Source organism: Oncorhynchus gorbuscha, linkage group LG16, assembly GCF_021184085.1.
Source record: "Oncorhynchus gorbuscha isolate QuinsamMale2020 ecotype Even-year linkage group LG16, OgorEven_v1.0, whole genome shotgun sequence".
Taxonomy (NCBI): Eukaryota; Metazoa; Chordata; class Actinopteri; order Salmoniformes; family Salmonidae; genus Oncorhynchus; species Oncorhynchus gorbuscha.
In genome coordinates, this window is record NC_060188.1 from 78,954,676 (window position 1) to 78,981,193 (window position 26,518).

Here is a 26,518-nt window from a genome sequence, read left to right on the forward strand (position 1 = left end):
CTGCTGCCAACACACTGTCATTGACACTGACCCAACTCCAGCCACTTTAATAATGGGAATTGATGGGAAATGATGTAAATATATCACTAGCCACTTTAAACAATGCTACCTTATATAATGTTACTTACCCTACATTATTCATCTCATATGCATATGTATATACTGTACTCTACATCATCGACTGCATCCTTATGTAATACATGTATCACTAGCCACTTTAACTATGCCACTTTGTTTACTTTGTCTACACACTCATCTCATATGTATATACTGTACTCGATACCATCTACTGTATGCTGCTCTGTACCTTCACTCATTCATATATCCTTATGTACATATTCCTTATCCCCTTACACTGTGTATAAGACAGTAGTTTTGGAATTGTTAGTTAGATTACTTGTTGGTTATCACTGCATTGTCGGAACTAGAAGCACAAGCATTTCGCTACACTCGCATTAACATCTGCTAACCATGTGTATGTGACAAATACATTTGATTTGATTGATGGGGCTGAAGTGGAGCGGGTCGAGAGTTTCAAGTTCCTTGGTGTCCACATCACCAGTGAACTATCATGGTCCAAACACACCAAGACAGTTGTGAAGAGGGCACAACAACACCTTTTCCCCTCAGGAGACTGAAAGGATTTGACATGGGTCCCCAGATCCTCAAGAAGTTATATAGCTGCACCATCGAGAGCATCCTGACCGGTTGCATCACCGCCTGGTATGGCAACTGCTCGGCATCTGACTGTAAGGCGCTACAGAGGGTAGTGCGTATGGCCCAGTACATCACTGGGGCCAAGCTTCCTGACATCCATGACCTGCATACTAGGTGGTGTCAGAGGAAGGCCCAAAAAATGACCAAAGTCTCCAGTCACCCAAGTCATAGAGTGTTCTTTCTGCTAAGCACGGCAACCGGTACCGGATCGTCAGGTCTAGGACCAAAAGGCTCCTTAACAGCTTCTACACCAAAGCCATAAAACTGTTGAACAATTAATCAAATGGCCACCCGGACTATATACATTGTTATTTTCTTGTGTTACCTTTTTAAAACCTTAGTTTATTTAGTAAATATTTTCTTAACTCTATTTCTTGAACTGCATTGTTCTTTAAGGGCTTGTAAGAAAGCATTTCACGGTAAGGTCTACACTTGTTGTATTCGGAGCATCTGACAAAAACATTATTTAAAAAAAAATATATAAATTCAGAGGAGACTGCGTGAATCAGGCCTTCATGGTCAAATTGCTGCAAAGAAACAACTACTGAAGGACACCAATAATAATAAGAGACTTGCTTGAGCCAAGAAACACGAGCAAGGAACATTTGACCAATTGAAATCTGTCCATTAGTTTGATGAATCCAAATTTTGGATTTTTGGTTCAAACCGATGTCTCTTTGCGAGACGCAGAGAGGTGAACAGATTGTTGGAAAAGGATTCCTCATGAAGCTGGTTGAGAGAATGCCAATGGTGTGCAACGCCATCATCCAGGCAAAGGGTGGAAATTTTTGATTCTTTGAAGTATCTAAAATCTAAAATCTATTTTGATTTGTTAAACACTTTTTTGGTTACTACTACATGATTCCAAATGTGTTATTTCATATTATTCTACAATGTAGAAAATAGTAAAATAAAGAAAAACCCTTGAATGAGTAGGTGAGTCCAATCTTTTGACTGGTACTGTTCAGTGGTACACTCCACCGACACTCACAGCAACTCAACAACTCAGTAGAGATGTAGACATGGATGGAGTTAAGATACTCAGCAACATCTTTTCCTTACTTGGTTAGACTGTTTTGTTGTAATTTATGAGGAGGTTCCATTCAGTCATGGTCATGGTCAAGTATTAGATACTATTAGATACTACAGCATTAATAATGGATATTTTTGACAGTGTTTGTTCTTTGATCTGTATTAATATATGTATTTATTTTATAGGTCTTTCTCTTTCCTGTTGTTCATCACTCATGATGAAAGGATAAAGTGCAAACTGCTCAACAAATATCTATTTCTTAAAAGACATGAAGACAACACTCCTAGCTTCACCCTTTATGGAAAATACCAGAAACGGCCAGATAAGACTGATGTTGAGAGAGACCTGACCTGTCTGGCAACACTTCCACCACTGAAAAAGGAAGACAGCGAAAGACAGGAAAATAGAGAAATGTAAAAGAGGAAAGACGTCATGTACATAAGATAGAGCGGTAGAGATGGTGTTAAGGCATAGGGAGAGAGAGGAGAGAAGTTGAGGAGAGAGAGTTTCCACAATTCACTCCTAACCTGTTCTGAGGAACTGGTAGGGCTTGGAAGGGGAGGGAACAGGGTGAGAGGGAGGGGTAGAGGAGAGAGAAAGAGAGTGAGAGAGAGAGAGAGAGAGAGAGCGAGAGAGGGGGGTGATAGGAGGGTAGAAAAAATGGCCTCATACACACACACACACACACACACAGATACAGACACACACAGGCAACTAAGCAACAGAGGAAGAAAAACTCACACACATAGATCTTCAAAGCCACAAGTTTCATAGACTGACAATTATCCTAAGAGATTACATCTGGGGGATTGCGTCAGATAAATAAGGTGAGAAGAGGGGCAAGACTCAGTCACCTCAGCAAGACAGACAGACAGACAGACAGACAGACAGACAGACAGGGATAGCAGCTCAGAGAAGAGAAAAGAAGCAGCACTCCACCACTCCACTCAAAGGGACTCAGCTCAGAGAAACGGAGAGAAGAGAAGGAGAGCTCCAGCTCACACTCTACTCTAACTCTCTGAGAGGGACCAAGGACACAGAAAGCCAACGCTACCGCTCTCACTCTCTCACATAGAGGAGCACAGCACAGCAGAGAGCGAGAGAGATACACTCCAGCGAAGTGACTTTTTGAGAAACAGCCAAAGAGAACAGAAGAAAACCAAGGATTACCCTAACCCTTTTTCTCCCCTCCTTTGATTCTTCATTTTGATGAGAAAAAGCTTTAGTTTTTCTGTTTAGAAATTGTTTATTTTATTCATTTTTTGAACATTTTTGCTGTCTCCCCGTCCCCTCTTCTAACCCTCCCCTTATCTCATCCTCTCCAGAGGTGGTAGAGGTAGTTTCTCATTTGTATTTAATGAGGAGAGTGAGCGGTGGAGGGCGAGAGGTGCTTGTTCCCCAGCAGAGGTGTTTTGAGTTATGGACGTTGACACATTCCTTTGGAACACGAGAGGAATAAGCAGCAGCAGTGTTGTCGTCGTCAGCCGCCGGGGGTTTCATCTCCCGCTCTCAGCCCTTCTCCCTCTCCCCTCTCCAGCATGGTCCTTTCTGTGAGCCTCTCTCCAGTCCTCCCAGCTCCAGTACAATGTCCAGATGGACAGTGACTAAGGGTGCCGCCGCCTGGTCCTGCATTCGTCTGTCCCTCATCTCCACAATGCTCGTCCTCCTGCTATACCCGTTGCCCTCCACATGTCATCACAATGCACCTGGGGTCGCCACTCACTCCATGCTGCGCTTGCCCAGGGTGGCCAACACCTCTTCAGCTACTGTTGTGGGGAGGCATGTGCGCAGCTATAATCATCTCCAAGGAGACGTGCGCAAGAGGAAACTCTACTCCTATCAGAAGTTCTTTCTCAGGGTTGATAAAAATGGCAAAGTCAATGGCACCAAAAACAAAGATGATCTCTACAGTAAGTAACCCCATAAAATATGCACTCCCTCAGCTTATGTTCTATGAGTTTGGCTTCTTTTCTCTCCCCTCTCACATGTGGGTCTCATAGAGTTTGTGGGGTGGTGGTTTTCCCCCATTGTTATGGCATTGCTCTCAGATTTGTCTCCACTGCACATTTACACATAATAGGAACCTTACCTGGTATTCTGGTGGGCAGCAGTGGTGGGCAGCAGTGGTGGGCAGCATAGATCATGTGTAGCCTGTGTTTCGTGTCTCTCTCTCTGCCTGGGCAGCATAAGGTTCTGGAAGCAGCATGTTTGTTGCCTCAGTTACTCAGTGTACTTTCCTTTAGAGCACGTCTACTGGAACCAATTAGAAATAGCCTGAAGAACCCTTTTGTCTCTGAGCAAATATAAAAAAAAATCAACATCATCCCTGGGGCTCAGGGATCACATCCCTGTATGTTTTATTTTGTGACATATTATATCACTTTATTATAGGTCATAATACTAGTGATACTAGTGGCATATATGTTATCATTGTTTGAGGTTTTCATCAACCTCATCCCTTCCCAGTTGCCGTAGCCGTATCCTTTACCCTTTATGGGCACGGCTGACATGAATCTCTCTAAGTGCTTGTATCCATTCACACGCCCCTGCTGAGAATGACACCTCAGCTCCTTGTCATGCTGCTTAAAACGCTACAATTGCCTGCCTGGGTGCCGTAAAGTTTACTATGCAGTGAGCAATACACCAGACACCCAGGACAACACTCGCAGCACCTGACCGCCACAGTCTCTCTGTCCAAACTGGCCGTGCACTTTCTGTCAGCCAACTCTGAACACACTGTGGCCCTAATAAAAGAAGGCTTTGCCATATGGAGCCCATGTGGTGTGAGGCTTCTCCTCACTGACAGGTCCACTCAAACGCTGAGGCTGTGCAAGACATGGCTGAAGGAATGTCAATTAGCAGAGCTTCCTCTCGCCTTTAGCGCTCACAGTGCTGACAGTTCAACCATTAGAATCAGACGTGTCAAAAAACACCAAAAGTTCAAGCTTTGATATCAGGTCACGACATTAACACCCAGGCGTTGAATACTTAGATAGTATGAAAGCCACTTTACAATATTCTATAGGGGCGTCTTTCTTGTTTATTGAAAGATAGCGGTAAAAAAACTAAAGAGAATATTGAGTGTCCAATGCATGCTGCATGTGAGTTGTTCCCGCCAATAGCTAACCACATGTGAATATAATGCGGTTGTCATTAGCTCCCAGAATGACCTTAGGCACAAGTCTGGCTGGTAATAATGCTGAAACCAGATGCACAGAGCACTTCTTGGGGAATTCACATCCCATGCAGACCTAATACTGTCCCATCTGAAGTGTAGCTAGACTGGGCCAGGAATGTCTGGGGGGGGGGGGGGGGCGGGGTTACTCGCAACTTTTTTAGCCTCTAAGGAGTTTTATATACACAAGCATCTTATATGAATCTAAAAGTAAAATGCCCACCAGGTTGCAGCAATGTCCTGTGTCCCGCTGACTGGAAACCCATCAGTTTGTGGTGAAAAGTCAAAGATGTGGCACAAGACGTGGTGATAAGCACGTTTTGGTTTATTTATTCAGAAACTGTAGAAACTACAGTTTAAAAACCAGGTCTCCTGGTTTGGTCCTAGAAAGGGGGTCTTGTTGACTAGTTGAAATGTCTCAAGGTAGCAGGAAGATAGAGAGCTGCAGGGTAATATTGCTATATGTTGGTGGTGATGATAAAGATGCTGGGGGAGCGATTGTTTTCTACTTGCTCTGCAGTTTGTCCAGTCATAAACCCTGACAGTGGGACAGCTGAAAAAGGATCCTAAGTCTTTATTGAGCAGTGGAAGGGAGATTGTTCTGAGTACATGTTCATCTAGCCTGTCACCTTTTCTTAGTCTATTTGTAGCTTGCAGCATCATGGAATTCGTTTTCTTGTTCAAATTAACCAAATATCAGAAGACTTTCCTCATCAGGACTGAGATGTGATGTTCTGTGCTGAAATAGGTTCACTTGGAGTGTCTCCAGAAAAATGTGTGAAAATGTGTCATACTTTGTGAGGAAAAGCAGATATTGAGTAGGTGTGTCTGTCTGTAAACTTAGATGTCATGGTAGGCTGATGCGTGGCAGAATATGGTGAAATTGGTTCTAATTACACAGTGTGGGACCAGTAGACATTGCCTGGCCAGGCCTCCACTGCCCACAGAATTGTAGCCTGTTAGGGTCTTTAGCCTCTGCAGCTTTGATGTGCCCATGTACGGAGGCTAAATGTTTACGTACGGTAGAATCAAAAGCCAAATGAATGAAAGATCTTCTAATTAAATGAAATTAAAAGTCTGATAACATATCTTTCTGGAGAATGATATGATAATTAGTGCTTTTGTTTATTTGTATAACCGTAGGTCAGTTTAAGCCAGACCTTTCAAGAACCATGGCACATTTCTTTAGGTGCAGGGTGAGAGTTGGTCCTTAGTTAAATATTCTTGGTACAAATACCTAGGTAGGACACACTACTTGGGCACAAACCTGGTTTCTTAGAGCCTCTTTGTGTGCTGTGTTGGTCAGGTCTGTGCTGCAGCCTGGCCAGTCTGTTACCCAGCCCCTTTCTCTCCCTCTCAGCCGGGCCCTCCACAAAAGACCCATCTATGCACTGTTTGAAACCCAATCCAGCCCATATTGTGTGATTCCCTTTCAGAATCCATCTGCTCAGTATCACTTTGTCACACTGTGTTAGCAGATATTACTCTCCAGTATTAGAATAACACTGCATGTGTGAACCAAACAAACAAGCTTATTTTCATACGGAATCCTCCAATATGTCCATTATTTTATGTGTTTTTCAAATGTCACCAAGCAATAAGAAACTGTTTATAACAGATGGGCGTCTTTTACCTTAGTCATTCTCTTGGATTTGACACCTGGACCCCTTTCCTCTCCTCTCCGTTGCTTATCAATGAAACAAACTGGAATTGAATAAACACCCTCTAATACACTTAACTCACCCACAGTGGACTATGGTCTGAAGTTATATACTGGGGGATGCTGGGGAGGAAGGGGGCCTGCTAATGAGCATCATTAGACCTTGACAGTTTTGATTGAGGGGACTTAGCAGTTTAGGGTTCAACTGCAGGTTGGATTGTGAGCTCCCCAGTCAGTCTCTTTCCAATCATGTTGTCAACTTTGTGGGGTGTACTTCACGGAGGGGACAGGCAAGTAGCCATCCATCCCCCTCTCACCCCATTCAGCCCTTGCTCAAATCTGATGCTGCTTAATTAGTATTACTGAGGATCCCTGCCAAAACGGGCTGTTCCGAAGCCAAACTCATTTGTTCGTGTCAAGTTCTAGGGCATTAAGAGAACATTGATGTGTTGTGCTCCCGGATGAGATGCTGGTGCATAGCAAACACAGTTTATTTGTAGTAGCAGCACTTCATCTGTCATGTCATGGTTCACTCCTTTCCTTATATAAGGACCCTGGACATTGTGTTTTTTTTATTTTATATTGCATCATTTGTTACAGCTACTGTACCTCTAGATCTGATATTCAACTTGCACCATGCCCTTTTAATTGATGCCTTAATATTACTGGTCAAAAGTTTAAGAACACCTACCCATTCAAGGGTTTTTCTTTATTTGTTACTATTTTCTACATTGTAGAATACTAGTGAAGCCATCAAAACTATTATAAAAATATGAATAATACAGAAAATATTATAAAATTCAAGGGCTTGTTTCGATTCAACCAATTTCAAAGATTGTTTATATAACTTTACCTCCTTTAAGAAACCGTAAACAGGGGGGTAGATAAAAAAAGACATGTTCTGCCATGATGATGAAGTTATTATATGTACATTCAGCTTCCTGTCCTCCATTAGAAAACCAAACATGATGTTATTAAATGTTAAATGGGTATGAATAGAACATTATAGGTACACTACCGGTCCAATGTTTTAGAACAACAGTTCATTCAAGGGTTTTTCTTTCTTTCTTTTTTTTTACTATTTTCTACATTGTAGGATAATAGTGAAGACATCAAAACTATGAAATAACACATATGGAGACATGTAGTAACCAAAAAAGTGTTAAACAAATCAAAAAATATTTTATCATCAAGGCAATGGGCAGCTATTTGAAGAATCTCAAATATAAAATGTATTTTGATTTTTATGAACACTTTTTTGGTTACTACATGATTTGATATGTGTTATTTCATAGTTTTGATGTCTTCACTATTATCCTACAATGTAGAAAATAGTAAAAAAAAGAAAGAAAGAAAAACCCTTGAATGAACTGTTGTTCTAAAACTTTGGACCGGTAGTGTATATATATTTTATTTTATTTTCATTATTGCTATTTTTATACTGTCTGTGTGTGTTTGTCCTGTCTGATGCACCCTGTCATCCCTGAAAGAATTGCCCTTCGGGGAATAATAAAGTTGTATTATATTGTACTGTATAGCCAAGGAAGTGAGACTTGACCGAATCTAAAGCTCCTCTGACTGACCCAAAGTGACCCTATAACTATCCAACCTTTAATAGTGGGTGTTATCCTCTGCTGGCCTGGCTGGTTGGATCTATTGCAGGATGCATCTCTTTCTGAGAAGATTTGTGAAAGGAAATGGTTCTGACAAGAGGTGTCATCTTAAGTGTTGCAAAGTGTACAGAGTCTCAGTGTACAGCCCTCAAATGAAACTCTGGACCACGAAGCCAGTTCCACTGCATTTTTTCATGGTTCCCCTCTTATCAGATTCAGATGGTTTAATAATCACATGTACAGGGTTGCAGATGTGATTGCAGGGTGCAGTGAAAATCTTAGGCTTTGAGATCCAACAACAACGACTGATTGAGACCTGGGACACCAGGTGGGTGCAATTAATTACCAGGTAGAACAACAGGCTCCGGACCTCGTAGGGTCAGAGTTGAATACCTCTGGCACAGAGGATGGGGGGACTAGGTAAATCTATAACTTTTATGGTTCCACCAGATACTGGATGATGGAGGACGCGGGCTCTGATGTTCCATAGCTCAGCATTAAAACCATGTCTTAGGAAAAGGGCAATGGAATAGGCTTTAGACTAGTGGTACCTTTGAAAATGGACTAATATGATTGGTTGGTGATGATCAATCAAAAGGGGTGAGTGGAAGTTGTAGAAATATTAGTTTTCCTAATAGTTATGTGTTTATGTTCTCTTTTTCTCAGCCGATAATTACAGTTATTGGCTCCTACGTGCTTCTTCATGAGCTTTGTGGTGGTGTTGAAACACAAAGCTGTGTGTTCCCTCACTGGTTTGCACTCTCTTAGCAAGTGGAAGTGTGGTTGTGTGTATCTTGATATTGTGTTTATGCGAGGATAGAAAGACACCATGATGTGAAATGTGTAAGTAAATGTATGTTGTAACAGCACCCGTCTGCACCACACGGATGGCACTTTCTCTTGAGTGTTCTCCTTCTGTCTGTGGTTATAGTGCACATTTATGGTTCTCCTGGGAAATCTTAACCACACAGGCAATAAAAGTGAGTTATGAGGAGTGTGTGGATGTACAAAAGGTTAGTGCCAGCGTTTATTTTTATTATATTTGACCTTCGTAGACTTTCTCTTTTCTGATTCATAAATAATGACCGACTGTTTGACCAGGGGTTTGGAGAATGTGCATTCCAGCAGTTCTGAATGATGTCTAATTTACTGTTATGTCCTGTCCTTTTATATGTAGTATTAGAAGCAACATGTTTAGGGATTATTTTATTCTAGACCAGGGGTGTCAAACATATGGCCCGTGGGAAACAAACTCAATCTACTTTCAAATGACTAAAACAGGGAGCATCAAACATTCCAAAAACAAAAGATAGAGGACAATTTTTGTTTCCTTTTGAGGATGAGGAAATATTACCAATTTTCAGTTGATGCCCTATGGACCTCGTTGAAGACCAAATGCCGCCCCCAGGGAAAAATGAGTTTGACCCTCCTGTTCAGGATTTAGGATAAATTATTACACAGGAGTATTTTTTTTGCGTTGCTTATGAAAACTGTTGTACAAACATTCTGAGTGTTTCCATATGTGTTATTTCATAGTTTTGATGTCTTCACTTTTATTCTACAATGTTGAAAATATTTTTTTTTAAATAAAGGAAACCCTTAAATTACATTTGACTGGTACTGTAGGTTCTGGATGGCAGGAAGCTTGACCCCAGTCATGTACTGGGCTGTATGCATTACCCTCTGTAGCACCTTGCAGTCGGATGCCGAGCAGTTGACATAGCAGGCAGTGTTTGCAACCGGTCAGGATGCTCTCGATGGTGTAGCTGTTGAACTTTTTGAGGATCTGGGGACCCATGCCATGTCTCCCGAGGGGGAAATGTTGTTGTCATGCCCTCTTCAAGACTTTCTTGGTGTGTTTGGACCATGATAGTTTATTGGTGATGTGGACACCAAGGAACTTAAAACTTTCAACCTGCTCCTCTACAGCCCCGTCGATTTGAATGGGGACTTGTTCGGCCCTCCTTTCCCTGTAGTCCACAATCATCTCCTTTGTCTTGCTCACATTGAGGGAGAGGTTGTTGTCCTGGAACCACACTGCCAGGTCTCTGACCTTCTCCCTATAGGCTGTCTCATCGTGTCGGTTATCAGTCCTACCACCGTTGTGTCATCAGCAAACAACTATTTGTTGTGATATTTGTGTTGTTTGTTCTATAACCTATTAGTTCATATGCCTTGCCGCCATGATATATAGGCCTAAAGCCAAGACAATAAGAAGGCAGAATAAATTCAACCACTCCTTTGTTTCATCACAAAACCAGAGAGCAACATCTGTCAGGTCCACAAAGCATATTGCATGTAACAAACATTTGTACTCCCAAGTAGCGCAGCGGTCTAAGGCACTGCATTTCAGTGCAAGAGGAGTCACTACAGTCCCTGGTTTGAATCCAGGCTGTATCCCATCCGGCCTTTATTAGGAGTCTCATTGGGCACAGTTGCCCAGCGTTGTCCAGGTTTGGCTGGACTAGGCCATCATTGTAAATAAGAATTTGTTCTTAACTGACTTTCCTACTTAAATAAAGATTAGATTAAAAAAGAAAGAAACCTACAGCATGGTCAATCAAGTTAATGTTTCCCACATTTTCGGACTACTAAACAACTATTGACATAGAATACCGGAGAGTTACCTTAAGTCGCAAAGAAAACCAGAGGTGCTTCCACTATTCTAGCACCATTTCAACTTCAACATTTCAAAATCACGTATGATTAGTCTACAGTGACAAAATAATAATAATAATAATTTTTGTCCAATCAACGTAAGCTAAATATCAGGTGGCTGTCCATGGTACTGATTACTGTGTGTGTGTGTGTGCGTGTGTGTGTGTGTGTGTGTGTGTGTGTGTGTGTGTGTGTGTGTGTGTGTGTGTGTGTGTGTGTGTGTGTGTGTGTGTGTGTGTGTGTGTGTGTGTGTGTGTGTGTGTGTGTGTGTGTGTGTGTGTGTGTGTGTGTGTGTGTGTGTGTGTGTGTTAGTGGTGAAAAAGTACCCATTTGTCATACTTGAGTAAAAATACAGATACAGCACAGATACCCAGTAAAATACTACTTGGGTAAGTCTAAAAGTATTTATTTTTAAATATACTTAAGTATCAAAAAGAATTGGAATTGCTCAAATTTACTTAAATATCAAAAGTAAAAGTATAAATAATTTTAAGTTCCTTATATTAAGCAAACCAGACGGAACAATCTTCTCGTTTTTTTATTGACGGATAGCAGGGGCACACTCCAACACTCAGACATCATTTACAGATAGCAGGGGCACACTCCAACACTCAGACATCATTTACAGATAGTAGGGGCACACTCCAACACTCAGACATCATTTACAGATATCAGGGGCACACTCCAACACTCAGACATCATTTACAGATATCAGGGGCACACTCCAACACTCAGACATCATTTACAGATAGCAGGGGCACACTCCAACACTCAGACATCATTTACAGATATCAGGGGCACACTCCAACACTCAGACATCATTTACAGATAGCAGGGGCACACTCCAACACTCAGACATCATTTACAGATAGCAGGGGCACACTCCAACACTCAGACATCATTTACAGATAGCAGGGGTACACTCCAACACTCAGACATCATTTACAAACTAAGCATTAAAATGTTGTGTTTAGTGAGTCCGCCAGATCAGAGGCAGCAAGGATGACCAGGAATGTTCTTTTGATAAGTACTTTTGATAAGTACTTTTGATAAGTATGAGTACTTTGGGGTGTCAGTGAAAATGTACAGATTAAAAAGTACACTATTTTCTTTAGGAATGTAGTGAAGTAAATGTAAAAGTTGTGAAAAATATAAATAGTTAAGTATAGATACCAACAAAAAAACTACTGAAGTAGTACTTTAAAGTATGTTTACTTAAGTACTTTACACCACTGCCTCCTACACCGCTTCATCCCCTACACCTCCTCCACACCCTTACACCCAGGTCAACAGACTTGTGTTGACAATTTCTGATTTTAAACCTTTCAGCCAGTATCTCCCTTATCACAGAGGAAGTTGGAACTGTTTAAAGAGGTTGTGCATTCACTTAGATTTGTGAAGGCCTATTACAGAAATCTGATTTGTTTATAGTGTAAGAGTTATGATTCATAGCGACATTGAAACTCAATGATTGAAAGCAAGCCAGTACTTTACAAAGTTCAAACTTCATAATTTTGCTCATCTTCAACTAACCCCTCTTGAACCCTTCTCAGGAAAAAAAAGGTTGATCAGGGTAGCTTAGCTTTGTCTTCAAAACATCTTCTTCTAGTTTCTGCCCCCTCATTTGCCCTATTTAGAGTTCAACATAGAGGTATGGCGGTCCAGATGTATGCCTAACCTTTAACCCCATTACTTAAAGAGAGGGTCATCTGTGCCAGGGTTAGTCTAAGGGGGAACACAACTGTCTCCTCACTATCATTGTGTCCTGTCTGTCTCTAACAAGCTGCAGTCAAGGAGAGAGAGAGAGAGAGAGAGAGAGAGAGAGAGAGAGAGAGAGAGAGAGAGAGAGAGAGAGAGAGAGAGAGAGAGAGAGAGAGAGAGATAGATAGATAGATAGATAGATAGATAGATAGATAGATAGATAGATAGATAGATAGATAGATAGATAGATAGATAGATAGATAGATAGATAGATAGATAGATAGATAGATAGATAGATAGAGATAGAGATAGAGATAGAGATAGAGATGCGGTGCAGTGGTAGAAAATTATGAAAATTATGATACCAAATTGTCATACTTGAGTAAAGTAAAAGATACCTTTATAGAAAGTTACTCAAGTAAAAGTAAATGTAAAAATAATTGCTAAAATATAGTTAAGTATCAAAAGTAAAAGTGTAAATCATTAAAAATTCCTTATTTTAAGCAAAGCAGACGGCAAAGTTTTCTTGTTTTAAAAATGTACGGATAGCCAGGGGCACACTGCAACTCTCAGACAATATTTACAAAAGATGAATTTATGTTTAGTGAGTCCACCAGACCAGAGGAAGTAGGGATGACCACGTGTTATGAATTGACCAAGTGCGTGAATTTGACAATATTCCTGTCCTGCTAAGCATTCAAAATGTAATGAATACTTTTACAATATTTGATTTATGAATGTAGTGAAGTAAAAGTAAAAGTTGTCAAAAATATAAAAAGTAAAGTACAGATACCCCAAAGTGTATGAGTTCATACTTGTGTTCACGTTGTTTTGCAGTGGATAAATGTTAGTTCACACAGGGGCCTTGACAACTTGTGACAGCTAAACTCAGCTGAACCTCTTATTGATATCGCCACACATGAACCCCAATACATGGTTTGACTTCATGCAAGGCTGTTTAAAGGCCCAGTGCAGTCAAATCTCTGTTTTTCCTGTGTGTTATATTATATAGTCCAACAGCTGATAAAACTAACTGTAAAAGTGTGGGGATAAAATGGATATGTGTTATTTCCTGATAGTTGCTGGTTGAAAATACAATCTACACAGGACCTTCCATGCAGTACATTTATTAATGCACCAACAATAAATAGAGTTTAAAACCTCTCTGCCATTAACAGCTCGTTTTCTGTTTTCCCCTCCACACTCTGACCACTCCCAGACAGTCCTAGCAAAATATTTGCTTGAGAAATAGTTTTTTGCTAAAATGCCATTTTTGCCCATTTGAATGGAAATCTATTACAGTAAGGTACTTAATTGTTACCCAGAAATGATTTCATATTGATATAAAATCGGCTGCATTGGGCCTTTAAGTACTGTTTCTACTCAAAATTCAAATAAGGAAAGCTAGCAGTCTATGTGGTCACTCTGACCAAATTCGCTGGGGATAAGGGGAAACTGAGGCATGGCTCTAGGGGTCACAGTTTTCCCCTATTCTTTAAAAATCATTATTTAAGTATATTGTTTCAGCACTTTCCTGATATTCACCCATCAATTTACTCTTGTGTCAATCATTGACTCATCTGAACATGTTTGAAATAAGACACAGATTACGTGAATCGCATAGTCCTGCCACTAAACCACCCAGCCACCTCTTTATTCTGTGTCTTCCAGCAACCTCTCAGCCCTTTGTAAATTATGAATTATTTACCATGGAATTTGAAGTCGGCAATCTTTATTTTGATGAATTTTCAATGTCTACCTTATTTGCTGAAATAGTGCAGATTCAAAACACATACAGACGTGCAGGAATGTACTTGTTCCTTAAACCAAACCAGAATCTCACAATTCATCAGAATGCTTCAACAGAAGAGCAACCTTTGAACATACTGTCAGCTCTGCAACAGTATGTTGTTGCCCAGAGCCCAGGATTGGTAAAGCTACATGGCAATTTCTCTTTTTTGGAAGATGCACTGCTAAGTCTAACTTGGATAGGCCAATGTAGTTGAATAGTAAGCTGTCCAGGGAGGGAAAAGTGAGCATGTTTCATGTGTCTGGGTGCTGCAATGTTGCAAACATTCACTAGGTCAGGTCAAAGTTGCAAATCATCGAGAACCACAGACATCACAACACATTCAGAGATGTCTACACACGCACACACACACAGAGTGTGGTGGGACAGATGGAAGTTGGTGAGCGAGAGAGGAGAGAGAGTCTTAATGGAATCATCAAAGGTAGCGCAAGGAGACCAGTGCTCCGACCAGAGACGCATCTGGACGGTCGTCCCATTTTAAAGGAACAGGCAGGAATGCCAGCTAATTACCCATTGCATGCGTGAGAGGGGGTGCTGTCCCTGGGCAACTCGTGGCTGGAGCAGGAGCCCTGGATCTTATCCGTCACAGATCCTATATCCCGATACCCACTGCTTTACTAGCTACTAATGCAACACGTTCCCACACTGGCCAACACTGGTCCAACACTATCCCCATCCACATGGATGACTGCTCTCACATTTATAAGGGGGAACAGAGTGTGTGTGTGTGTGTGTGTGTGTGTGTGTGTGTGTGTGTGTGTGTGTGTGTGTGTGTGTGTGTGTGTGTGTGTGTGTGTGTGTGTGTGTGTGTGTGTGTGTGTGTGTGTGTGTGTGTGTGTGTGTGTGTGTGTGTGTGTGTGTGTGTGTGTGTGTGTGTGTGTGTCACATACTCAATACCTGCCCTCAATCTGGAGGGATCTAAAACAACAAACAGAAAACTGTAACACAACAGACATAGGAAAAGCTGTTGATGCACTTTCAGGAGGAAATTTTGAATGCTGTGGTGATAGGTCTGGAGCGGATTAGTTTGTTAGGCCTACTGCTTGAGTGCTGCAGTGTATGGGACTTTTCCCAGCAGTAAAAAGGCATCTGGACTTCAAAAACATGGCACCTTAAATCCCAATGACCCCAGGTTCACTACATAGCATAAATAGTCTATAAAATGTCCAGAACAATTGGAATCACAACATTATGTTTACGCATGCATACCATTTAGAAAATTAAAGAAAGGTTCTTAATTACCTTGCCAGATCAAACCCATAAACACACATGTGCCCAATGACATGTTTTGACATTTACCAGCAAAGATTTGGTGCTATAGCATGCTGCAGAACCAATAGCATTGGGTGAATCACATTATCTGAGAAGACTGCATTTTTTTCTAAAACCAGCGTGAATATCAACATGCATTTAATTTGGTCTTCAATGTGCTTAAAACCACCATGACATAATACACAAGTACTATTACCCGGCATGGTAAACTGATCTCAAAACATGCTAATGTGAATGTTCTGTCTCAGAGAAATCTAATGCTATCTGTTGGCTGGAAAACAGAGCTCTGGTATTTGAAACATCACATTTATACTCAGTACAGGTTAATATTTTCTTCCAAATATCTGGATTGTCTTTTAATCATGCTTTGGTGCCAGGTTTAAAATCACACACAGCTTGACAGTGTGGTGTCAATATTAGTCCCCCGTGTAAGACTGCAGTGAATGCACGTTTCAGGCAAAGAAAACAACATTGACAGCAGGACGGATTGTATTAGAGAAGTATTCATTTCTGTGTGGAGATGGATCTATAACACAAGTTGACTTGATTTGAAAGGCATCTCTAATGTTACTAAGCTAACTTAACTGTCGCTAGGTGAAGAAGCAGACAGTGAACGGGTGAAGTTTTCCTTCTATTTAGCACCAATACATTCACACCAGATCCATAACACACTGTCGTGCTACCGCCAATCTACCGCCCTGGATCCGTTACTGTCATACAGATTTAGCCAGTCACCAATCAGTTACTACAAATGTATAATCCCCATCGATGTGTAAAATATCTGTCACAAGTCACTAATGAATAAACATTTATTGAGTAGTCAATAGTCATAAATTACAATGACAGTGAATGGTGAAAACATCAGACATTTTTCTTTGACACAAGCCTTTGAACACCTTGTGCTTGTCTGGTTAGAGTGTGATATTTTCCGGATTTATCAACCCCAATACTTCATTACTTATCAAGTATAAAATTCCCTCAACGCCACAATAGCGTTTTTGTTTCCCAATGGATCTAGTGCTCCCTCTGCCCCGAATGGTGAAGCTGTTCCATGGACATGAACCCTTGTGCCATGGTGAATTTGACAGAGCATCAATCAGGCTGACACCAGTTGTCAGAGGGAAGATCTCTCAGATGTTAGTCACTTTAACCTCAAGGAATGCATATCAAACTTGGGATTGTTGAAAAGTGAAAACAAAACCTGGAGTGTTTTTATACTGAAATCTAACGGTTTTACAATTAAAACGCAGACAAGTACCTTACCTTCTCACACCCAGTTGTAGGCCATCCAATGGGAGCAGAGCAGCAATATAATCTTAGGAAGGGCCTAGAAGATAAACTGCAGAAACACTTTCACAGCCCTCCTTAACCTTAAAGTCCTGTTCCAGTCTCCTTTTCAGTTAATTTATCACCTGAGTTAGTTAACAACAGGCACATCTCAATAGGTGGTCAAGGTAAGCCATTACATGGCACAAATGGGGAGGGGTCTTTCCTCTATTGTTCCTCAAATACCAGAGGATGCCAGTGACATCAGAGGGCACCATCAGGCCAACTCCTTGAAGTCTGCACAAAAACACACTATTTTGTTCTAAACAAAAAAAAATACCATGAAGTGTGTGTACATAACTGTTTCTATACATGTTTTACCATGAAGTGTGTGTACATAACTGTTTTTATACATGTTTTACCATGAAGTGTGTGTACATAACTGTTTTTATACATGTTTTACCATGAAGGGTGTGTACATAACTGTTTTTATACATGGGATCTTGTTTTTCAAAAGGAAAAGAAAAAACTGTCACCACTAACCATGTTTAGGAGGCAGGGGGGAGTGTGTAGGGGGGGGTGAAGGGTGTAGAGGTGGTGAGGGGTGTAAAGGTGGTGAGGGGTGTAGAGGTGGTCAGCGGAGGAGAGATGTGCTGCTCTGCAGTGTAATGAAGCCGGTCCTAAAGAGGGCCCAGACACCTCTTCACTGATCTCTCAGAAGCCTGGGAGCCAGAGTCCTGTGGAGGCCAGATCAAAAGTGTGAAGCACTGCTGTCAGGAGCCAGCTCAGGGTCAACACCTGACCCCCAGCCCCACTCCCTCCCCTGACACTACCCCAGTCCCCCTGCCCAGCCTCCCCCCTGCCTCCCCATCCCTGGCCTGCCACTACCCCAGTACCCTTCACTGCCACTACACCAGCCTCAGCCTCCCTGCCCTGCCACTACCCCAGTCCCCCAACCTCGCTGCCCTGCCACAACCCCAGTCCCCTAGCCTCCCATCCCTCCCACTACACCAGCTCCAGCTCCATCCATGCCACTACACCAGCCCCAGCTCCATCCATGCCACTACACCAGCCCCAGTCACCTCCCTTGCCACTACACCAGACATAGCCCCTACCCCTGCCCTTGTCACTATACCTCCTACCACTGGCCCAGCCCAGCCCTAGCCCCGCCTACCTACTCCTGTAGAGTTGTGAACCAGCCCACTGATAATATGCTTCGCCAACAAGTTTCAGAACCAACCCCAAACCCCAACCCCCAATCCCAAACCCCAACCCCAAACGGTGCCTCTTTAATAGGGCCTGAGCTGTCTCTACACCCCAGGATCTGGAAGGTTAATTGGAAAGACATGCCTGTCATGGGGGCAACAAGTTGGAGTTCCCAGGACAACTATGCACACAGTCTGGGGTGACAACATTGGTGGTCTTGTGGCATCTAAGCTGCTTGAACTTTAGTATAGAATTGGTGTCTGGTGTTGATGATAAAATGTAAGGTTTCTCTCAGAATAGGGCATGCATTGTATGTGCTGTAGTAGAGTCTAGGGGTAGAAATGGGGAGGCTTAGCAGTAAAGTCATCTGGATGAAGCTACAAATGTTGAGGTAATTATGACAAGATGTGATAATGTGAGTTATGTCACCCTGCCAAGAAACCTCGTCCTTCTGTGGAGATAGAGGGTCCGTGGGTAGGGACGGGAGGAGAGAGGCCACCTACAGAGCCCAGGGTACAAGGCAAGGCTGCTGCCAATGAGAGTCACACCAGGCAGATGACTCGACCACCCAATGGACAGTCAGTGAACAGAACTGAACTGAGCCACCAGCTGTCTGCTCTTCAGTAACCCTGTAATTAGCAGACCTGGCCTCTGCTAATGGTACTGTAGGAGAAACCCCAGACACACACATTACTCAAATACTGTGAACACATCAATCAATTGAGGTTGAAAGAGATAGAAGTCACAACTTACCTTACCAGAAATGTTTTACCTGAGCTCATACAATGTCCTGATACACCATACACACACTCCCCCTTCTTGTGTGCAGTGGTAAATTCATTTAGTGAGGCAAGCAAACATTGGACCACAAATCTAGGTAGCATAAATACAGTTTCATACAGTGAAATGAGGCGGAAAACTGATTTTGGACTCTGTTAAAGTCTTGTCCATCTCTGGAACTAACCCTTCATTAGCAATGAAGAACGCAGTCGACTGTTACAGGACCTTGGAGCCTGGTTTCACTGAATCTGCAATATAAAACTAACACAGTCCTGCTATATACACAGGTGTTTTTCTTAGTAGTTTCAGAAAAATGTTAATTGCAGAATGTCAGCACCTTATTTTCTTGTTCAATAAGAAAACTCTGGTTATTACACTTTCAATATTGGTCATAAAACTTAAAAGTCCACCCTCACAAAACAAAAATGTCAGTTTTGGTCAACGTGCCAACAACAGGGAGAAAAAAAACAACCCCCCAAACATAAAAAGATAACAGATTGAGGAGGCAGGAACAGAGGGCATAAGGAAGAGGAACAGACGTAGACTGTCATCCAATCATCCCTCCTTCCCATCCCCTGTTCATGAAGCTGAGGAAGGCAGAGGAGCAGATAGCAGGCCGATAGCCTTAACACCACTCACTAGGTGTGTGCAACCAGAGCCCATACGGAAGGGGCTCTCTCACGCCCGCCATGTATAGAGAAGCCTGTCTAATCTGTCTGTTGAATGGTGGCCACACTGCTTGTTTTGCCGCTTCACAGGTGCAGATGAAACCTCTCCGCCTTTTGAAATATGTCTATACATATGCAGGATCTTAATTTGAGCCAGTTCCCTACAGCAGGAAAATAATCCTGCAGCAACATAAGGGAAAATCAAGTCTGAAATTTCAACGTGGAAATCACAAACATCAGGAGACTTTTAAAACCTCAAATACACCACAAGTTTAAGTTCTCCTGCAACAGTGTGACCAAATTAAGATCCTACATCTGTATGTTTTCACACTCCTCCTTTGGAAGTTTTTGTCTTTGACTGTAGAAGGAAAACTAGGGGATGGGAGTCTGACTAGAAGTCATGACCTTTGAGTAGAATCAACAGCTGGAGACTGTATTGGTTCAAAGGTGAAGTTAGTTTACACGGAAGTCCCTGGCAGGGGTAGACTAGAGTCCCCAAGTGAGATACTCTTCCTATAAATTGTTAACCATAACATATAACCCAGTACAGTACAGGGACAGAACACATAGTCCAAAGAGGAAGATACCACTGATCAAAGAACCCTGCAACAGCCCTCCTCAAAGCAAATCAAATTGTACTGGTCACATACACGTGATTAGCAGATGTTATTATGGGTGTAGCAAAATGCTTGTGTTGCTAGCTCCGACAGTGCAGTAATATCTAACAAGTAATATCTAACAAATTACACAACAAATACCCAATACACACAAATCTAAGTAGGAATGAATTAAGACTATATACAGTTGTGGCCAAAAGTTTTGAGAATGACGCAAATATACATTTTCACAAAGTCTGCTGCCTCAGTTTGTATGATGACAATTTGCATATACTCCAGAATGTTATGAAGAGTGATCAGATGAATTGCAATTAATTGAAAAGTCCTCCTTTGCCATGCAAATGAACTGAATCCCCCAAAAAACATGTCCACTGCATTTCAGCTCTGCCACAAAAGGACCAGCTGACATCATGTCAGTGATTCTCTCGTTAACACAGGTGTGAGTGTTGACGAGGACAAGGCTGGAGATTACTCTGTCATGCTGATTGAGTTCAAATAGCAGACTGGAAGCTTCAAAAGGAGAGTGGTGCTTGGAATCATTGTTCTTCCTCTGTCAACAATGTTTACCTGCACGGAAACACGTGCCGTCATCATTAATTTACACAAAAAGGGCATCACAGGCAAGGATATTGCTGCCCATAAGATTGCACCTAAATCAACCATTTATTGGATCATCAAGAACTTCAAGGAGAGGGGTTCAATTGTTATGAAGAAGGCTTCAGGTCGCCCAAGAAAGTCCAGCAAGTGCCAGGATCTTCCCCTAAAGTTGATTCAGCTGCGGGATCGGGGCACCACAAATACAGAGCTTGCTCAGGAATGGCAGCAGGCAGGTGTGAGTGCATCTGCATGCACAGTGAGGCGAAGACTTTTGGAGGATGGTCTGGTGTCAAGAAGGGACAGACTGATATTCTGCAAAAGGTACAGGGATTGGACTGCTGAGGACTGGGGTAAAGTCATTTTCTCTGATGAATCCCCTTTCTGATTGTTTGGGGCATCCGGAAAAAAGCTTGTCCAGATAAGACAAGGTGAGCGCTACCATCAGCCCTGTGTCATGCCAACAGTAAAGCATCCTGAGACCATTCATGTGTGGAGTTGCTTCTCAGCCAAGGGAGTGGACTCACTCACAATCTTTCCTAAGAACACAGCCATGAATAAAGAATCAGGAACAGTTTGGTGATGAACAATGCCTTTTCCAGCATGATGGAGCACCTTGCCATAAGGCAAAAGTGATAACTAAGTGGCTCAGGGAACAAAACATCTATATATTGGGTCCATGGCCAGGAAACTCCCCAGACCTTAACCCCATTGAGAACTTGTGGTCAATCCTCAAGAGGCGGGTGGACAAACAAAAACCCACAAATTCTGACAAACTCCAAGCATTGATTATGCAAGAATGGGCTGCCATCAGCCAGGATGTGGCCCAGAAGTTAATTGACAGCATGCCAGGGTAGGATTGCAGAGGTCTTGAAAAAGAAGGGTCAACACTGCAAATATTGATTCTTTGGATCAACTTCATGTATTTGTCAATAAAAGCCTTTGACACTTGTGAAATGCTTGTAATTATACTTCAGTATTCCATAGTAACAAAAATATCGAAAGTCACTGAAGCAGAAAACCTTGTGAAAATTAACATTTGTCTCACTCTCAAAACCTTTGGCCACTACTGTACTTTTGGCCACTTTTGGCCACGACTGGACGAGCGATGTCACAGCAGAATGGACTGAGATACTGTAGAATACCATAGAATACAGTATATACATATGAGATGAGTAATGGAACATATGTAAACATTATTAAGTCAATGAGATACAGTAGGATATTATACAAAACAGTATATACATATGAGATGAGAAATGCCAGATATGTAAACATTAAGTGACTAAGATACCGTAGAATAATATAGAATACAGTATATACATATGAGATGAGTAATGGGCTGCCATCAGCATATATAAAAACATCATAAAGTGACAAAGATACCGTAAAATAGTATAGAATGTAGTATATACATATGAGATGCCTACAGGCAGCAGCCTCTAATGTGTTCGTGATGGCTGTTTAACAGTCTGATGGCCTTGAGATAGAAGCTGTTTTCAGTCTCTCGGTACCAGCATTGATACACCTGTACTGACCTCACCTTCTGGATGATAGAGGGGTGAACAGGCAGTGGCTCAGGTGGTTGATTTCCTTCCTGTGCTGTAAAGTAGGTGTCCTGGAGGTCGGGTAGTTTGCCCCCGTTAATGTGTTGGGCAGACCGCACCACCTTCTGGAGAGCCTTGTGGTTACGGGTGGTGCAGTTGCCGTACCAGACGGTGATACAGGCCGACAGGATGCTTTCAATTGTGCATCTGTAAAAGTTTGTGAGGTTTTTATGTGACAAGCCAAATTTCTTTAGCCTCCTGAGGTTGAAGAGGCTCTGTTTTGCACCTTCTTCATCACACTGTCAGTGTGGGTGGTCCATTTTAGTTTATCAGTGATGTGTACGCCAAGAAACTTGAAGCTTTCCACCTTCTTCACTACGGTCCCATCAATGTAGATAGGGAGGTGCACTCTGCTGTTTCATGAAGTCCATGATCATCTCCTTTGTTTTCTTGACATTGAGTGAGAGGTTGTTTTCCAGGCACCACACTCCCAGAGCCCTCACCCCCTAAAAGTGGGTCCCACCATGCCTCAGGCCGCCCATTAAATCACCCCAGAACGGCAGGATGTTAGAAATGTGTGTCCAATGAGTGAGAAGAGGGATGGCTCAAATGAAAGATGTCACAGGGGAGGAAGAATGAAGGTGAATCAGTACCAACTGGTCCCATTAACTACCCTGACGAGCCCGTCAAAGGCCACCTTATGAGATAATATCTCGTCTCACCTGACCCAGGCTAGGAGGCTCCACACTGGGCCAGACCAGCCACCAAGGCCCTGCCTCCTTGCTTGATACCCACTTCCACCAAAATTGGTTCTGAGCTAATCCCCTCTAACCCATGATAGCTTTATGGGTTTATGCAACTGACTTCAGGATGAAGGCGTGGGGAAAAGGAGACTGGTTACCACAGCTTTAATCAGTAATTGGTTCAAGAAACATTTAGACTGCAAACTGATACTTACATTTCAGCTTTCCCCAACGTGCCGCTCCGCTCCGAAAATAAACAAAAGTGGATCTTTTTTTTTCAAGGCTTAGCCCTGGCCAACACCTTCCACTCAGGATTTATGGCCCGTTAGCATAGGTATGAAATGTCGGCTCAGGCTCAGCCTGTCTGTTTTCCATGACTGGCACAGAGACACACAGCCAGGCAGCCAATTAGGAGTCTGTGGTTTTCTGAGGGATCAAGCAAAGATGACAGTGATTATTTAAAACATGGGTAGGGATAACAGGCAGCGATAACAGTGTTAGTCGACCCCCGGTGTGGCTTAGATGGGATTCTGTAGTGTAGATGACTCAATAGGTTCAGTAAACATACTAGAAAGAACTACCTTCAGTAACTTACAACATCATGGACAACAACGTACTGTATCCGATTACAGATGTAGGATCTGTATTTAACCTTTATTTAACTAGGCAAGTCAGTTAAGAACAAATTCTTATTTACAATAACGGCCTACCCCGGACAACGCTGGGCCATTGTTTCACTACCCTATGGGACTCCCAATCAAGGCCAGGTGTGATACAGCTAGATTCAAACCAGGGACTGTAGTGACGCCTCTTGCACTGAGATGCAGTGCCTTAGACCGCTGTGCCACTCGGGAGCCCAATCTTAATTCGAGCCAGTTTGCTACAGGAGGAAAATAATCCTGCAGCAACAGAAAATGTGAATTATTATGTTAATTATAATTCATGGATATTTTTGTTGGGGTTGAGGTTGGGCAAATCAAGTCTGAAACTTCTAAGTGGAAATCACAAACTTTAGAAGCCTTTTAAAAACGTAAATACACTACAAGTTTGCATTTCATGCTTTGCAGGAACATTTTCTGCAACAAAATAGTGATCAAATAAAGATCCTACATCTACAGTATACATTAACTGGCCTGCCTGCATGCTACAACAGAATAAAAACATGGGAGCCTAACAACTCTATGCAGTCAAAACAGAGACACTGCTGGCTTTTTCAAGCATTTCAATAACTCAATGACTTCTATCACGTCAGTTTATTGGCCTGGTATAACTAACTTAGAATGTCTCTGTGTGTCTGTCAGGTGTGCTGGAGATCAAGTCAGTGGATGTTGGGATCGTTGCCATCAAGGGGCTCAGCAGTAACTTTTACCTGGCAATCAGCAAGAAAGGAGAGCTGTACGGCGCGGTAAGTTGAGCATGTCATGAAATTCACACACAAAATAACAATATCCCAAACAAAAACTGGAGCTAATTATTTGGTTGACTATACAAACTTCCCATTAGACTGATTCAGTGTTCAGAACACTCACTAGTTAGATTCCAGCTAGTGTTTTCACACTGCCACTACTGCTGAAATCAAGTCTCCTTTGATGTTGTGTGAGAGCTCTTCTCTGGCCTGTCTTCAGGCCCTTAGAAAAGCCTAGGTTTGTTTTAAAGGACAGTTCCCCTCCACCGCCCATAAATAATCCCCAAGCACAAGTCGGCCGGGCCAAAAGAGATGTCGTCTAGAAGAACGTAAGGCGAGGCGCCCCTATCACCCCTCTCTCCCAAACACACAGATACACCATGCTTGTGCTCCGCTTTATTCAGACCAGAGAAACACAATGCAACAGCCTCTCCATTCTAAAAGCCCTCAAGGCCTACCGGCACTGTTTCATGTGCTCTCATACAACATTATCTGAAACATAACAGTGAAAGGCTGTTACTACGGCTCTCTCAATAGTGAAATCAGATTAAATGAGACACAAAAATAATTCTAGCTAGGAAAATAATTCCAATATACTCTACTATGTCACACTAAAGTAATGTCATTCATTCAGTAAAGCTTTGGTGGCTTGTCTGTCCCTCATTAAACAAGCATTACATTCTGATAAGCTTGTTCTAACTTCATATATGCCATTTGGTGGGAGATCATTTTCACACACGTTTCCATGAGAAAGAGGTAGCCGACGTGAGTTAAACACTAGGCAAAAAAAGTATTCTTATATGCTTTGGGAACATTCACTTTACTTCTGGAGCTAATTAGCTGTGGCCAAAGAGCATTTTGGGAAAGGAACATTCTTTACCGGATCACAACTGTATTCATTTTCGTGTCTAGTTAGTCAGAACACTGAATGACAAGAGCAGTCTGTTAGAAGCCTGGTGGAACCCACTGTTGTCATGACTCTGCAAGTCTGCATTTACACTGTTGTTTAGCTTGCCTTATTGGAGCCAAGCAACGTGGATATCTGGATGGGAACTTCTGCTTCATTAATAAATTGTGCAAATGTGACCTCAGTTCCATTGCCTGTGCTGCCAAAGTTGTTGAATCACTCACTTACAATTTGTTTTTATTGTTTGTTCTCCAGAGGGACTTTGGTGTTGACTGTCGGTTGACTGAGCGGATTGAGGAGAACAGGTACAACACCTATGCCTCAGCAGAGTGGCGGAACAAGAAGAAGGCCATGTTCGTGGGGCTGAGCGCCAACGGCAAGCCAATGAGGGGCAAGAAAACACGAAGGAAAAACACTGCCACCCACTTCCTGCCCATAGTGGTGTAGACACCTCATTGGACAGTTCCTTCCCCTGTGAATGTTTCACTGCACTGAGGAGAAAGACCGGAAACCTTCAAAGACATATAATGGAGTCATATGGAGTCAACGTTTGAACTCATTATCATGAAGTCTGACTGATGATGCCACATATTTTTTTTTAAGTTATGAGTCGGCACAAGAGAAAATATTAAATGTTTTCTGTGCCAAATCATTTTCAATTAATGAAACTGTTGGAGACAAATCTCAATACTGAATAAGAGGACAAAAAAGGGACACTGATTCCAACAGCGTCACTGAAGACAGGGTCAAAGGGCAGAGTGTATCGTGTGTATTTGTCGTTGTGATGATCTATCGATGCAGTTATTTATTCTGTAGTAACTGATACGAGAAACTGAAATTGACACTCAAGCTTTGTGACCCAGTGAAGGGCTAGATGTACAAACAGACACATTACTGGAAGCACTTGGGTGACTAAGATGTGATGAAAGAGAAGCTGGGCCATGGAGTGAGTCAAATGCAGAGAATTTAGTCATGCAAGCACCATAGCATAAACAACCCTTACAAACATTATTAACATGCAAGTTCACTGTATTGGATATCTCTATTCCTTTACCTGACTGCTTTAAAATAAATTATTTATTTTATGTAATATTTAAAGAAACCAAAAAGACAAAAAAAATGGATGAACAAATTCTTTTTTAATCA

At 42.1% G+C, this 26,518-nt stretch overlaps 1 protein-coding gene across 1 annotated transcript; it reads left to right on the forward strand.

Moving 5' to 3' along the window:
- Positions 1 to 2,679: 2,679 nt before the first annotated feature.
- LOC124000541 (fibroblast growth factor 10-like) lies at positions 2,680 to 26,518 on the forward strand. The gene is made up of 3 exons (XM_046306992.1): positions 2,680 to 3,660; positions 24,362 to 24,465; positions 25,628 to 26,518. Exons 1-3 carry the CDS (start codon positions 3,336 to 3,338, stop codon positions 25,817 to 25,819), a joined length of 621 nt encoding a protein of 206 aa, XP_046162948.1. The 5' UTR covers positions 2,680 to 3,335; the 3' UTR covers positions 25,820 to 26,518.

Coding starts and splice junctions, on each gene's coding strand:
- LOC124000541 (XM_046306992.1), top strand. CDS start 3,336: ATGTCCAGATGGACAGTGACTAAGGGTGCCGCCGCCTGGTCCTGCATT. Junction 3,661..24,361: donor AAACAAAGATGATCTCTACA/GTAAGTAACCCC, acceptor TGTGTCTGTCAG/GTGTGCTGGAGATCAAGTCA. Junction 24,466..25,627: donor AAGGAGAGCTGTACGGCGCG/GTAAGTTGAGCA, acceptor TTTGTTCTCCAG/AGGGACTTTGGTGTTGACTG.